The sequence below is a fragment of the Mytilus edulis genome, chromosome 10 (assembly GCF_963676685.1).
Source record: "Mytilus edulis chromosome 10, xbMytEdul2.2, whole genome shotgun sequence".
Classification (NCBI taxonomy): domain Eukaryota; kingdom Metazoa; phylum Mollusca; class Bivalvia; order Mytilida; family Mytilidae; genus Mytilus; species Mytilus edulis.
The window spans coordinates 9,472,915-9,487,665 of record NC_092353.1 but is presented as its reverse complement, the minus strand read 5'-3'; the positions used below and the strand labels follow the sequence as shown (position 1 = coordinate 9,487,665).

At 30.8% G+C, this 14,751-nt stretch overlaps 4 protein-coding genes across 6 annotated transcripts in view; 2 read left to right on the top strand and 2 right to left on the bottom strand.

Annotated features, from left to right (window-relative positions):
- Positions 1–14,751, bottom strand: part of LOC139493341 (pre-mRNA-splicing factor CWC22 homolog) — a 41,796-nt gene that overhangs the window by 6,202 nt on the left and 20,843 nt on the right. The window contains exon 1 of one of the 2 annotated variants that reach the window (XM_071281665.1): positions 183–313. The exons of the other annotated variant lie outside the window; for it this stretch is intronic. The gene's annotated coding sequence lies outside the window, so the exon portion shown is untranslated. Of the gene's footprint in view, positions 1–182; positions 314–14,751 lie in introns of those variants that run through there. 2 annotated transcript variants of the gene reach the window in all.
- On the top strand, positions 1,987–4,554 carry LOC139493339 (uncharacterized). 2 transcript variants are annotated; one of them, XM_071281662.1, is made up of 4 exons: positions 1,987–2,310; positions 2,493–2,582; positions 2,778–2,850; positions 3,370–4,554. In XM_071281662.1, exons 1-4 carry the CDS (start codon positions 1,987–1,989, stop codon positions 3,534–3,536), a joined length of 654 nt encoding a protein of 217 aa, XP_071137763.1. In that variant the 3' UTR covers positions 3,537–4,554. The 2 variants fall into 2 exon arrangements, with proteins under 2 accessions (XP_071137763.1, XP_071137762.1); XM_071281661.1 differs by having other exon boundaries at positions 3,156–4,554.
- On the top strand, positions 5,884–8,108 carry LOC139493340 (ABC transporter F family member 4-like). The gene is made up of 4 exons (XM_071281663.1): positions 5,884–6,114; positions 6,757–6,888; positions 7,091–7,272; positions 7,962–8,108. The coding sequence occupies exons 1-3, from the start codon at positions 5,884–5,886 to the stop codon at positions 7,259–7,261; spliced, it is 534 nt and encodes a 177-aa protein (XP_071137764.1). The 3' UTR covers positions 7,262–7,272; positions 7,962–8,108.
- On the bottom strand, positions 9,186–12,989 carry LOC139492567 (uncharacterized). The gene has a single exon (XM_071280720.1). The coding sequence runs from the start codon at positions 12,987–12,989 to the stop codon at positions 9,186–9,188; it is 3,804 nt and encodes a 1,267-aa protein (XP_071136821.1).

Genomic DNA, 14,751 nt, shown 5'->3' with positions numbered 1-14,751 from the left:
ATCGTTAACCAATTTGCATTATTGTATACGTGATATTATATATATTCTGACTTTCACAAATGTCTCATTTTTAATTTTTTTTTCTTTAAAAAAAAAGTTATTACATGTACACGTTTTCTTTAAGATGTTGAATAATAACATGTATATATTATGAGATATTGAACTAATTCGTGTGATCTTACCTATAACGACATGGTACGCAGTTTGTGAGATTTTGATATGTAGGCTAATTATCCCTATAGCTAGCCTTGTATGAATATTCATATCCTACAGCTACACTGTCCTTGTAGAGAAGGTCCTATGTATGATTTCCCAAAAGTAATTGAATATTCTTCAATGTCAACACGATAATGGTCACAATTTTAATGTTTATTTTGTGATTTCGTTGCTATTAAAATTGAGGGTCCATATGATATATGAGAACAGTACAAGTTGATTGATTCAAATAGATTATTTATTAATCTTGAATCACACTATATAAATCCTAAGATGTCGATTCGTTTAACAGACAAGTTTTTTCTCTGATTCTTTGTGTGCTTTGAATTGCAAATAAACTGCTAAGTCGACAACTTTTCGTGAAAAAATTAATATAATTGTAAATTAAGCTTGGCACTGTTGAAAAGATTAATCCTTTTTTACCTTTCATTTGCACTATCATAAAGATATTTTACAACTGGGTAAGATTCTATTAAGTATTTAACACTATGTATAAAAGGTCCATTATCTTATAAATGTATTTAACGGCACTATGAGGCGTCTTTAGTACAAACATTTATAAATCTGTATAGAAATTACCATTATAATAAAATAAAGGTATACCAATCTGTTTACATTTATCACAGTAAAAGTATTTTATCGAACTAAAATAGCCCTGAAGAAGGCAAAATCTTATATAAATTAAATCTTTTCAAATCTCAAGTGTGGTTTTTTGTTAAATGTCAAACATTAATTATTTTTGAAATGCCATTAGTAAAGGGTAGTTATTCCTTTTATACGGATTCTTTCCGAACTTCCCAGAACTCTAGATCTTGACATGATAATATATAAAGAGAATACTTCAGAATCTTTAATTTATTGGGGATTTTTATTTGTAGTAAGAAAACTCACGAGAAACCTTTGAACGTATTTTTGTTTATTTTGTGAAACTTTGTTGATGGTATAAGGCAAAATTATTTACACAATTATAAAATTTACATTAAGGTTACATACGTTCAAAGAATGAAGTGCGTCGTTCACAATGTAAAACTGACACATACATTGTACCAATCTTAACGCAGATACTTTGGTTAATAACAACAGTTAAAGAGTTAAGAAGATACATTAGATCTAGGGTAAGAGCCACAACTAACAGTAGTATATATTGTGTGGCAGCAGCAAATATTTTTGCCACGTTGACAAAAATTTGTTCCCGCTAGCAAAATTGTATAATATATTTGTTGAATAATATCAAAATATTGGATTTTAAAATTTGTAGAAATATAAAAGACTGTTTTGATTTTTTCACACGTTGCATTTTGCAGACGTCAAGAAAATTACATAATATAACTGTTGTATAATATTAAATGAAAATTTTGTTTTTTCACTTATAAAAGAATGTTTTGATTTATTTTCCATCGCATTTAACATATAGACAATTTAAATTGTTAATATTTTGGATAAAGAAGTTAAAAGTAAAACTGAAAAAATAGAAGATTAAATGACTTCGCGTTGAGAGAAGAAATTTTATAAAACTTTTAAGTTTCATTTGTAACAAAAATGAATAAGAATTGAAAATATATTAATTAACCCTAACCCTAGCATATATTGTAAAAACTATTATTATTATTTATTAAAACAATCCATACTCAAACATTAATTAAACCTTATCCATCTACCACTCTTATCCCAACCATATATCACGGAATTAATTACCCCTAATTTATTCCCTAATTAGACTATTGTTTTTATTTCTCATCCGGGTATTTAATTCCTCAAAATATTTGCAAAATGTCACCCATCAACACCATGTTTATATTCATCATCATTTGTTTCACAATGTCAGCTGTTTCATGCTCGCATGAATTGAGAGATGTATGCACAGTGGAGGGGGATACTCTCCATTGCAGATGGACTGGAGCAGGGCTCTACAACACCAGAATCCGACTAGATGTAAAGAAAGTCGTATTCGAAAGATTTTTTGTTGCCGGACAATTGGACCTTGCAAATAATAGAGACCTGCATTCAATTGAGATCAAACAAGGAAATTCTAAATGCAGCAATGTTTTAGCAGCACCAGAAACAATAACAATTGTTAATGGTATACATTGTGATGTAAGTATATAGGAAATTAGAAAAGAATAACAGAATAATAAGAGCTTTAAAGTAATCACGTAGTATTGTCTCTATATGTAAAGTGACTAGAAACAACCTAAACTATGAGCAGATCTTATATATTATTTATTAATTTTATTGTGTAAAACATTTCTTACATTATGTATATTTTTTTTTTACAGAATGGAGTCATAGCTTCTACAACAACAACAGCAGCAACAAGAGTAACACCAGGATCCACATTGTCAATCGGCACCACTGATAAACAACTGGTAAGCATTTATCTGATATTTTTTTAATTAAAACGTCCGTTTTGTTTTCTATTTTTATTAGGAAATACATGTACATGAACGAGTCAATTTGTATTCTCTATAGTATAGTGCTTAAAAACAAATTAAAATGTGAAGGATAAGATTTTTTAATATCAACATTTTCATGAAATACATGATTTTATTTCTTTATTTCAGAAGTCAACACCACATGCACAGGAGGAAGACAAGGGTCTAGATAATATTAAGATCATTCTTATAATGATTTTTGGTAAGTATCTAAATTTAATTTATTTATTTGATTGACAAACAATATAAAAATAAAATAAATAAATAAAATAAAAATATATACATGTTCTAATAAAAACACTTATTTATAAATAAGAAAAAGATGCGGTATGAGTGCCAATGTATTATAGATCAAAGTATGACCTTCAACACAGAGCAAAAGCTCACACCAAACAGTAAGCTATAAAGACAATTCAAACAGAAAAACCAATGGTCTAATCTATTTATATATATCAATATATTTTATAATTTTTAAAGTAAGTGACATATTCAAATTTATCTTTACAGCATCTCTAGCATGTGTTATGCTCTTGTCGCTGATGTTATTTTGCATCTGCAAAAAGAAGAGAACTGCAAAAACCAATTTCCGCCAACACCAATTCTCCTTCAATGTCGATGCAGATTCACTATCCGAAATAGAAATTGCAGATTTTGTTAATACACCAAAAAAAACTGTTTAAGTTAATATCTATCTCTGTATTTACTACTTTTTAATTTGTAGAATATATCCTCATCGCAATTTATGAAAGGCTTCAAGAAATTATAAATTATTTTTTTCCACCACGTGAAAATAACAGACGAGTAGCCCCAGCACAACAACAACCACCAAGAATATTGAGAAGATCAAACAGGATATCTATTCGGCCACAGAGACTAACCTATGATTAATTTTCTAAACTTTTAAATTTTATGAAATTTTTTAAATTTTTTTTCTAAATTTTATATTTTTTTTATTTTTTTTTTCTAAATTTTATAATCTTTTTTCTAAATTTTATAAACTTATTTATACACTGTTATCTAAATTTTAATAATCACTGATGAGGATGTATTCTACAAATCTACTTATATTATGAAAAATTATATCACCAAAACTTTTCAATTTTCTTTCATTTGATTTATTTGGATTAGTTACACTTTATTTTAATTAAAGAAAAGATTTTGATTATACTCGCATTTCTCTACTCTCATTTTATTATATTGTAAATAGTAGTATACATGTAGTTTGTTTTTATAAATTCACCTTAGTTTATATGTTTCATGCTCATTCAAACCATAAATTTCATTATAAATCTATTCTTTTCATTAAATAATCTACTTTCTCTGGTATTAAAGTTCATTATTAATCTATTCCTTTCATTAAATTATTCTTTTTAGTTTTCCATTTACATATGTTTAGTTTTGTAATAGAAATAAATTAAATTAAAAAACAAATATGATTGGTATTATTGTATATATGTAAATAATATATATATGTATATAATGTTTGGAGAACTTTTTGTTTTTATGTTTACTTTATCATCATTTTCATCTTTGGAATTTTTTCATATGAGAATTTACAGCATCCAAATTTAATTACAACATATTATCGCATATTTTATCATATTGTGTTTGCTTAAACTTTTTTTCTTTTGTTTTTATTACTTTTTATAGTGCTATATGATTAAGTTAAACCTAGAGATAAATATATAAAAATTCTTGATTTGTAACCGCTGTCATGGTGCTTTCTATAACATGTTTTATGTGAAAAAAATGGTGCATTACAAATGATGTAAGTTTTTTATAACCAAATTTCATTTGATAGTTCTCTTGTTTATATTATTTACAATTGTTATATAAATAGTGCAGAAAACTTGATTTGTTTTGAAACTTACTATGTTGTTTCATGGAATAAAGTATTTGTATTTGATATGTGTTAATAAATTAGACTTTTCTTAAACTTTTCCCACTGCATTGCTACCCCAATCAATGTGGATGATTACCAGTTGACACCATTTGTATATCATCTAGAAATTTGCAAACAAAAACTTTGCTTAATTAATTTTTATCTACTTTAAATTTATTAATTATAAAAGAAATATGGTTTAATTGCTGATGAGACAACTCTTCAAAGAGGTCAAACCACAAGCTTCAATCTCAAATCTTGTCAAGAAAATGAAATATTTACACAGGAAAAAAGAAGCTAGCTGAAAAAAAAGTCATGAACAAAACAAGATTCACCATTTACAATGATCCAAAGAAAAGAAAAGAGCATATCTAGAAATTTGCAAAACAAAAACTTTGCTTAAAACATTTTTATCAACTATTAATTATAAAAGATGGTAATCCACAAGCTTCAATCTCAAATCTTATCAAATGAAATATTTACACATGGGAAAAATTAGCTAGCTGCAAAAAAGTCATGAGCAAAACAATTAACTACGATCCAAAGAAAAGAAAAGAAAAAAGTAGCATGTAGGGGGAAAAATAGAGAGAGAGAGAAAAAGGAGATATGATCCACCATTGAAAATATGATCCAAAGAAAAGATGATCCAAAGAAAAGAAAAAAGTCGCTTATGTTCTAACGAAGGAAAAAATAGAGAGAGAGAAAAAGGAGATAGGATTCACCATTGAAACTATGATCCAAAGAAAAGAAAAAAGGTGTTTTAACGATGAAAAAAATTAGAGCGAGAGAGAGAGAGAAAAAAAAAGGAGATAGTAATGAGATGTAAAAATAATCGTCAAAATCCAACTCGATTTACCATTGAAAATATGATCCAAAGAAAAGAAAAGAAAATAGGTTTTGTTTTAATGAAGGAAAAATTATATATAGAGAGAAAAAATAGTAATGAGATGTAAAAAATAACCATCAAAATCCGGTTCGAACAAATCTATAATATATAATTGATCTTAAATAAAAACAATCAAAATTTATTGAGTAATGATCACTTTTCAAATTTGAAAGGTGATAAACACTTTATATTTAAACTGATGAACTAAGATTTAATGTAAACAGAAGGTGTATTATCCAAATACTGCCGCAATATTGGAGATCAATCTGACATGAAAAATCGCGATCGGGACAGATCTACACTGAAATTACATATGAATTAATAAAATGGTGTAACATGGATAATGGAAGGTTGGCGAGCCTTTAGGAGTAAATAAGTGTTGGAAACTATTATTCATAATTTAATGAAACGGAAGCTTTATTCCTTTATTAACGCGGTACACTCAATTCTATCATAAAGCGATAAAAATGATGAACCAGGTTGAGTACATGAGGGGATTTGGTGGAGAAGTAGAGCGGGCTGAGTTGAATTTTGGAAGAAAGAAGAACATTGCGGTTACACCGTACAAGGGATATGTTTATATCCACATAGGCAGTTTAACAAGTAGCAGAAGCATAACTCTTGGGACTGATGAGTTTAAAGAGCTATGCAATCTGAAGCCAGTTCTTTTAAAAGCTGAGGCAGAAATAAAAAAACAGGTTAGTGATTTCTAATATTTAGCAGTAAATATTTACATGAACATATAGCTAAATTATTATCGTTCAGCAGCAAATAGTTGAGCGTGATATATATTTTATTCTCTAAGAAATAGGAGCGATCTACAAAATTATTTTAAAGTAAGATATTGCGAGTGTTTAATAAAAGCACCAGCTGCAGATGTTTCACCTTATATGTTTTTTCGTAAATTTCACTACTGCTAGTAAGTACACATAATTTTCAAAGTTATTGAAAGCGAGTAAAAACTATATGATAAACGTTCTAATTATCCTTCAACAGCAAATAATTGAACATAAATATATACTTTATAGGTTTAATATACAACAAACGTTTTAGTTAAAAGTAAGTTATTGATAGAGAGTATTTACAAGCGGCTTGCGTTCAGCTGCAGATATTTCACTTGTTTCTGGGTTGATTTCACCACTGTTAGTATTAATTTTCAAAGTTATTGATAGCAAGTAAAAAATGTTTTGATAAACGTTCAGTTGCAGATATTTCAACATTTTTGTTTCTAGGTAAATTTCTCAACCGCTAATAAATACGAATTTCTTTCCCACAGCAAACGTTGATTTATATGATTTCTTACACGTTCAATTGTTTTTATTATATATTAATTTTTTTAGCTGCAAAAACCTAGCAGGAAAAAGAAGGTTATAGTTGTTGAAGAGGAAGAAGAAGAAGAAGAAGAAGAAGAAGAAGAAGAAGAAGAAGAAGTAGAAGAAGAAGAAGTAAAAAAAGTTACTTTGAAAAGAAAGGTAAAACAACTTTTGTTTTTTTTTTTCTATGTAAATCAAAATAAGTAGTTATAATTTTCAAGTTTATGAATTTAAAGTAATTATCCAATTAAATGTACCATAAAAAGAAAAAAAAAAAAAAAAAAAAAAAAAAAAATTGAAAACATTGAAATAACTTTAAAATTTTAAGATGATTTTCTATATTATGATATTCTTATTTTAGAGAAAGGTGATTGCTATCAGCGATAGCGATGAGGAGGCGGGAGTGTCAGAGTCGGACGTCAGAAAGGTGATTGTTGCAGCAGAATCTGGCCCGTTCAAGGGGCTAAAGAAGAAAAAGAAAACAGCTGGAGCTGGATTCATACTTTCTGAAGCAGTTGAAGATGGCGAGTGAAGATAACACCAGTAAGTGATCAAATTTTTATTCTGTTTCTAATATGTTCTTATATACAATAGTTAGGATAGAAATCATTTATAACTTAGCAACATTTTTCCAATCAAAGATTGATTTATCAATATGTGAAATACTCGCTTTAAGATAAAACCATTGCCTTTGATTTAAAGCGATCTCATTTCTAAGAGGATCATTTCTCAATAATACAAACAGTTCACTATTCAATATACATGTATTTACAAAAATATCTTCAGATAAAGCAAAAGTGTCCATTTTATTACAAAATAAATCGTTTCCGCTACTGTTTCGTTTAACATCATCAGATATGAATGGAGGATCATTTTCACTGTTTAATGGCCCATTTATTAATATAACTGCTAGAGTTATCGAACAGAATAACAATCCGACAATTTTCATCTTTGCACCAAGCCAGTGCAGTTGTGGAAACTGGTCACTGATTTCAGCTGTATCCATATTGATAAAATTGTAATCATGCTCATCTGTCATTTTAAGTGAATATTCTTCCACATTTGCACTACTCAATTCATCCTTTTCATTTATTTTAGAAATCTCCATTATGAAATCCAATTTCTTAATACAGGTGTCGCACTTTGTTCATTTGTTTTCATGCATGTATCTGTAGATTTATGATGTGAAAACTATTTTACTAGAGTTTATGTATCTTATTTATTTCTTTTAGCCAATCAGAACAGAAAAAGGACAATGGGAGAAGAAGTAGAAAAAAAGACACTGAGTGAAAAACGAAAGCGGTCAGCTCCACCTTCATTAAGAACTTTATCTGTTGCATGTATTTATAATAAATTAACAACAAAATGTGATATTCAAATGAGAGATTTTTTTTGTAAAATTCCCTCACCAATTTTAATTATTTTTATGGATTATGCAGACTTTCAATTTGTTTTAAATCCTGGATTTGCCGAATTAGATGTGTTTAATGCTGCCGAGGAAATTTTTGATCAAAGATATCAATTAAATAAAATGATAAGGGAATGCAGCCATTTCACATCTGAAGAGATATTCATTCATTTAAAGAACGTCCCAGGGTCTGTTTTAAATTCACTCGGACTTTCGTTCAATAGGGAGAACTTTTCCGATATTTTAAGGAAAATATTAAACATGCGATTTTCACGTGTTTAATTTACCAAAGAATATGTCTCATATATTTTAATCTAAAATTTAAGAAATTTATTTGTAATATTTTCATCGTGTTTGAAGGTCTTTTTCCCCATTGCACAATGTATTTCACTGGTGCGTTTGAAGGTGTAATTCCCCATTTTCATAATTGTGTTTAATTTACCAAAGAATATGTCTCTTATATTTTAATCTAAAATTTATTTGTAATATTTTCATCGTGTTTGAAGGTGTTATTCCCCATTGTCCAATGTATTTCACTGGTGTGTTTTGAAGGTGTTATTCCCCATTTGAAGGTGTTATTCCCCATTGACATAATGTTTGAAGGTGTTATTCCCCATTGTTCTAATGTTTGAAGGTGCTATTCCCCATTGTTCTAATGTTCGAAGGTGTTATTTCACATTGTCCTATGTTTGAAGGTGTTATTCCCCATTGTCCTATTGCCTTAATGTTTGAAGGTGTTATTCCCCATTGTCCTATTGTCATTATGTTTGAAGTTTGTTTGAAGGTCCATTTGGGTTTTAAAGTTATGTATTTTCATTGGGGTTTTTAAGTTAAAGTCGCCATTTTACCATGCTACTCCCCATTGCCCTATGTATTTCACTTCCCCAGGTTGATAGCAAACGGATAAAACTTAAATATGTTGATATATTTTATTATAAAATCATATATTTATTTACATGAAATAAAATATTATATAATTATTGTACAGTGTGTTTTCTTTTTCTTGAATTTATTACGGATATGGATTTTTTTTCAATTTACAATTGTATTAATGTTTTTCTTTTAATTTTCTATGAAAATATGCTAGCGAATGCACATTATCATCCAGCAAGTGTCTCTTGTCATCATATGGTGATAGTCCACTTTTCACAACCTTCACCATGTGAATCTGATGGTTGAAACTTCTCAAAGTGTACATATGCGAGAGTAGTGGAGAACAATTGAACAAGGTGTTTTTATATTGTTCGAATCTAACATTTCGGGTTTTAATACCCTTTGCTACTACAGTTTCCTTGTCGTCTGCGGTGATAAAACTATACATTTTTGCTCTTAGTCCGATATATTCCACCATTTGAATGGACTTGCATTCATCTTTGAATAAACCAATAATCGATTTCCTGTCTTTGGTGTAAAGAGGGTGATCAGCTGGATAATTTGAAAAGTCATATAGCTCACTGTTTAACGACATGTCTCTATATATGTCATCAGTTCTCACATGCATAATGAAACTGTCAGTATCTGTGTAACATAATGTTACATTCTCCTTGTATAGTTTTTTCATGTGGTTGTAGTAGTAATCAACCATGTGCGCCTTTGACAGATCGAGAATCATTTGTCCTAGGTAAATTGGTTTGTTGAAGAAAATTTTTGTTTTGGTTTGTAGCACGCCGCACAAGTGGTCGTTGAATATCTTAAAGCTTTTAAATGATGATTTTGCAGTAAGTTTTTGAAACTTATCCCACCTATGACAGAGAGAGAAGTTGATATGTTTCCGCAACGATTCCATTGATTTACCGAAAATAGCATTGTTGCCATTTTTAAAAAGTTTTTGCTCGAAATTGCTAGTAGCCTTTTTCCTCATTTCGGTATTGAAGTCAATATACTGTTTCAACCATGGACGCTGTTCAAATGAAACTATATTGTGAATCTTCTTCAAAACCAAACCTAGTTTGAGGTATAACTTTAGATTCACATAGTGCAAGATGTAATGCTTTTTATCTTTCAAAGTAGCTAGCAATTTGGTGCTCGGTTGGTATTCTTTCCCATCATCATTTGCTTGCTCATACAGATGACGTGAATGAGGTGAAAGCATTTCATTTGTTATCACTCCTTTTTCAACTGCAAGAGGAAAATCATTGTGAAGATCGTGTAAGTTATCTGGGTAATCCAAATCGCATTCAATGACATATCCGATGTCAGCGTTATTGGATACATTTAAGACATTGAAATCGTTTATTTCCTCTTCTGACAACCACTGGAATTTCCCCACAGCTAATGGCATGCTCATGCTTAAACCGTATAAATTGTTCGCATCTACATACATCAAGTATGAAGTTGGTAAAGCTGGATCATAATTGCTCAAGTAGGGATTGTTTGCTTTTGCATGTCTGCAGCTCACCATTGTTAAACCTCCTCGTATACTCTGCTCAAAGAAGAGCCACATTGTAGGATCTGTCAATAGCTCAAGTCTCACACCAGTCATTTTCAATGCAGATTGCCAGGAAAGCCCTGGAAGAGTGTAATAATTTGCAGGGTCGAGGGAATAGTTCGTTATCCACTTCTTCCTGAAAGTTTCAAATACATCAGCTAATAATAGAACGTCAGTTTTTAGATAAAGATCGTGATATTCGCCTATATTCTTAATATTCATTTGATTCCATACCCGTTGCGCATGTTCATACTCGGTTTGACTAATTGTTTTCTCTGATAAATTGCTGTAGAATTTGTCTATAGAGGGTAATTCAGTTTCATTGAACCTTGCTGCATTGTCAATGTATTCGTAAGGATATGTTCCTTTTTTCAACAAAAGAGCAATCCGCTTATCATCATCAAATTCTTTTGTAAAATGTTTAAATGTTTCTTTCGGATTCTCCTTAGACATTGACGATACCAATTCCTCTAGTGAACAATTCAAAAACTGGTATGAATCGATAAAGCGCAGATTGGATAGGTTGAAACTGATGTACTTTTCTGCATTCGTGGCTATGCAACCAATTTCTTCACTCTTGAAAATACCTATCGAGGAACAGATTAAATGTGCATCAAACTGTTTCAGGTTATGAAATATAACTGGCACGAATGTGTGTTCTTTAAAATTAAGATTGCAATCTCTGCATGAAGCGCCACGAAATTTACCTGAAACATGTGCATGGTCTCGAACGCGGATAGTGGAATCTGTAAATTCTTCCATGCAAATGTGGCAATGTGTACTTGATTGAAAATCTTCCTCATCTTCAACAGTCATGCACAAGGGTTCAGGATTGTTCAAAATAGCCTTTATACGTTTATTTTCGTCAAGAAGACTATGAAGGAAGTGTTCACTAACATTTTCACCTCTATATATTTTAGGTGGTTGAGTGTATCTGTCATCGATGCAAACAACTTGATAACCGTACCCGCATGGTATCAACTTTGTTAATTTCGTTGTGCTGGTTCGATTATCTTCTGGCTCTTCAGTAACCATAGGTTCGCAAAATGTTTCCATGTCAGCATAAATAACAAATGATGTTTGTAACTGTTTGGCGTGATCTTGAAATGTTAGTATATCGTCTACCCCCTTGGTGGGATATGTCACATGTTGAGCTTCAAATTTTGAGCAGTATTTTATATGTTTCTCTAAAGTATGTTCACTGGTGAAACCTGATAAACAGAATCTGCAATACTTATGACTGCGTCCCAAGCATTTTGTTCGATATAAAAGTCTATTGAGATCTGTAATCAAACACCAGTGACTTTTATTCCCACTTTTCAAATACAATAAGTCAACTTCATGATGAGCTTCTCTTAGACCTGTTACATGGAGGGGGAAAAATTCACCCTCTTCAAATCCTAACACCATTACTGAAATGTTATTCTGCCTTTCAAATTTACTCACAAATGATGGTGCAACGGGCAATTGTATACCTTCCATGTTCAATTCATGTTCATATGGGATGTAGTGATGCACTTTAGAAGGGTCACCTGAACACGTAGGATGTATGGATGCTATAATAGCATATACAAAACATTTTTCATCTAAGTTTCTTATGTTGAGTAACGCTCTGGTTGCAGCAAGAGTTCTTGGTAGGGGTATATACGATCCACCGCCTAAAGGTTTATATTTAGCTGTATTAATCTCAATGTGTTTAATATGATCTAATGACCAACCGCTCCCATTTCGTATATACTCATCAAAACTTTTGAATATTTTTTGATATGTCACATTAATATCATGTTCATCATCTATATTTGCTCTATCAACTAGATTCGATGTCTTCGAGATAAAATGTGCATTATTCTTTAAATCATTACCACCTTCACCTCCATTCGGCTTGATCATTTGCACAAGACAATTCATATACCACTTAATATGACCGAGTTCATCACACATCTCTTGTAAATGAGTTTTTACCTCATGCTTAATTCCAGATAAAAATGCTAGAAGATCATACTTTTCCCCATTATCCTCATTCGGATAAATGAAACGAGCTCGTGCTATTCCCAAGAGAGCAGACTTATCCACACTTTTATGTTTGATTGTAGTATGTGAATTTGAATCAGTGTTTCCTGAACCAGTCTGATAAGTTGTATGATCGATGTTGCTATGTTTAAACAAATTTTCCGCTGAATCAAAATGTCTATCACATTGTCGACATGGAAATGTACAACTGTTTCTCTGGTGTCTCTTCAGTTTGGAAGGGTGATCAAACAGAAGTTTACAATAATAACATGAATAGACCTTAACCGTAAGATTTGATCTGTTGTCATTATCAACACTCAATCGATCATTTAACTCTCGCAACTGCTGTTGATATTGAGGGTTACTGTCAGGATAAAGACGCAATAAATCCTCGCAGAAATGATCATCAGCCATGACAATTGTGATATCAATAGCACTTTCAACGTTTTATATATACTACGCGATCGTGGACTAGAACTAATAGGCGAACATATGTTATCTAAATATTTATTTTATTAATTAAATTTAAAGGTACACAGTGTAAATATACAAATAGACAATATATTATATACATATATAAATATAGACAAATTTAAAGAAAAATACAAGTGATTGATTGAAGTCTCCAATAGTTTTAAATAATCCACTTCTTCATTACAAATGAAATGATAACCATTTACTCTTTAATCTTTTGCGATTTTGCGATTTTTCCACATTTCTTAAGAATTTTTCAGGAGACATCTTGATAGCTTTACCCTCTGCTGCACCATCATATTCATCAACATCCATCCTATTTTCCTCTTGATTGTCTGATTTTGATCGATCTACAGTTTCTTTTAAATTTTTCAATTCTGTTTTTTGCAAAACCTGACCACTACCATGTTGTTTGGTTACATCTTCTTCTAGGTTTATTTCTGTTTTTATACTGTCACTATCTTTACCATCATATTCCTTTTCTTTTTCTTTCACATTAACAATTTCACATTGGTTGGACATATTCATCAATCTTTCATATTTCTCCTTGGGTAATAGTATTAACTCCCGAGTCATAGTATTTGAAAAAAGATGATATCAATGTTGGAATAATAACAATTATCTTCAGTAAACGTTTTCTCCTCAACTGAGGTGTTATATTATTAACTACCACAGCACGAATGAACTTTGCAAAAGTTGAAAGATTCCTTTTAACCCTCTCAGACAATGGTATGACGCTTTTTAGACAGTTGAATACTATTTCTACTAATAGTTGTAATTGTCTGTGGTCCGTGCTTTTTATGATTTGAGCAGATTGTTCAGGTGTAGTGTTCGCCAATAATTTAAGGAAGCTTCTACTTGATTCTTTTAAAATCATTTTGGTTGATAAACAATCGTGTCCTCCCCCGGAAAAGGATTTGCGCGCAACTGATATTCAGGGTTTGAACCTGGTGCTATATCCACTATCAAGCAATTGTATGGTCTGCTAATTGCACGTTGGTAAACGTCCATGAAAAAGCGAACTTGACCTGGAAACATTTGTCGAGCTAAAGATTGTATTTGCAGTGAATCTCTACCATTTTTGAAAAGAAAAAAGACGTGAGAATTCAAACTGATTGATCGCATAACCTTCCCCTTCTGATATAAATTTTGTAGTATAAAAATAATTGATGTTAAGGTGTGATGACTTAAAACGCAATAAATCTTCTGCATCAGTTTACAGTCCACTACTTCATCCATTTTATCATCAATGATCCATAATGTGTGTATATCCTTATCAACAAGAAAATCACTTTCATCAGGCAGTTCCAGTTGAAATGAAATGTTGGAGACAGTTTTTTTCAATTCATCGAAGACATCTTGCCATATGCTGTAACAGTAGTATATCTTCTGAGGTGGTATTGTAAACATTTCCTGAGCGTTCTCTAATAATCTTTTAATGTATGTAGTTTTTCCTGAACCCGTTGGACCGACACATATTGAAGTCATGGGTGTTTGAAATTTCACCAAACTCATGATGATCACCTCTTGCTCGAATGATGATTGTTACCATGTGTCTCATCATTTTAAACACTTTTTCATATGCAGTGTGAATAGGTTTTACCAATCACATTGAAAACAAAGATGTCGTTTGCTTGATGATTATCACTGAAAAAATCGTGAATGTTAGTTAGATCATACTCTCTACATAAGAGTGATAAGA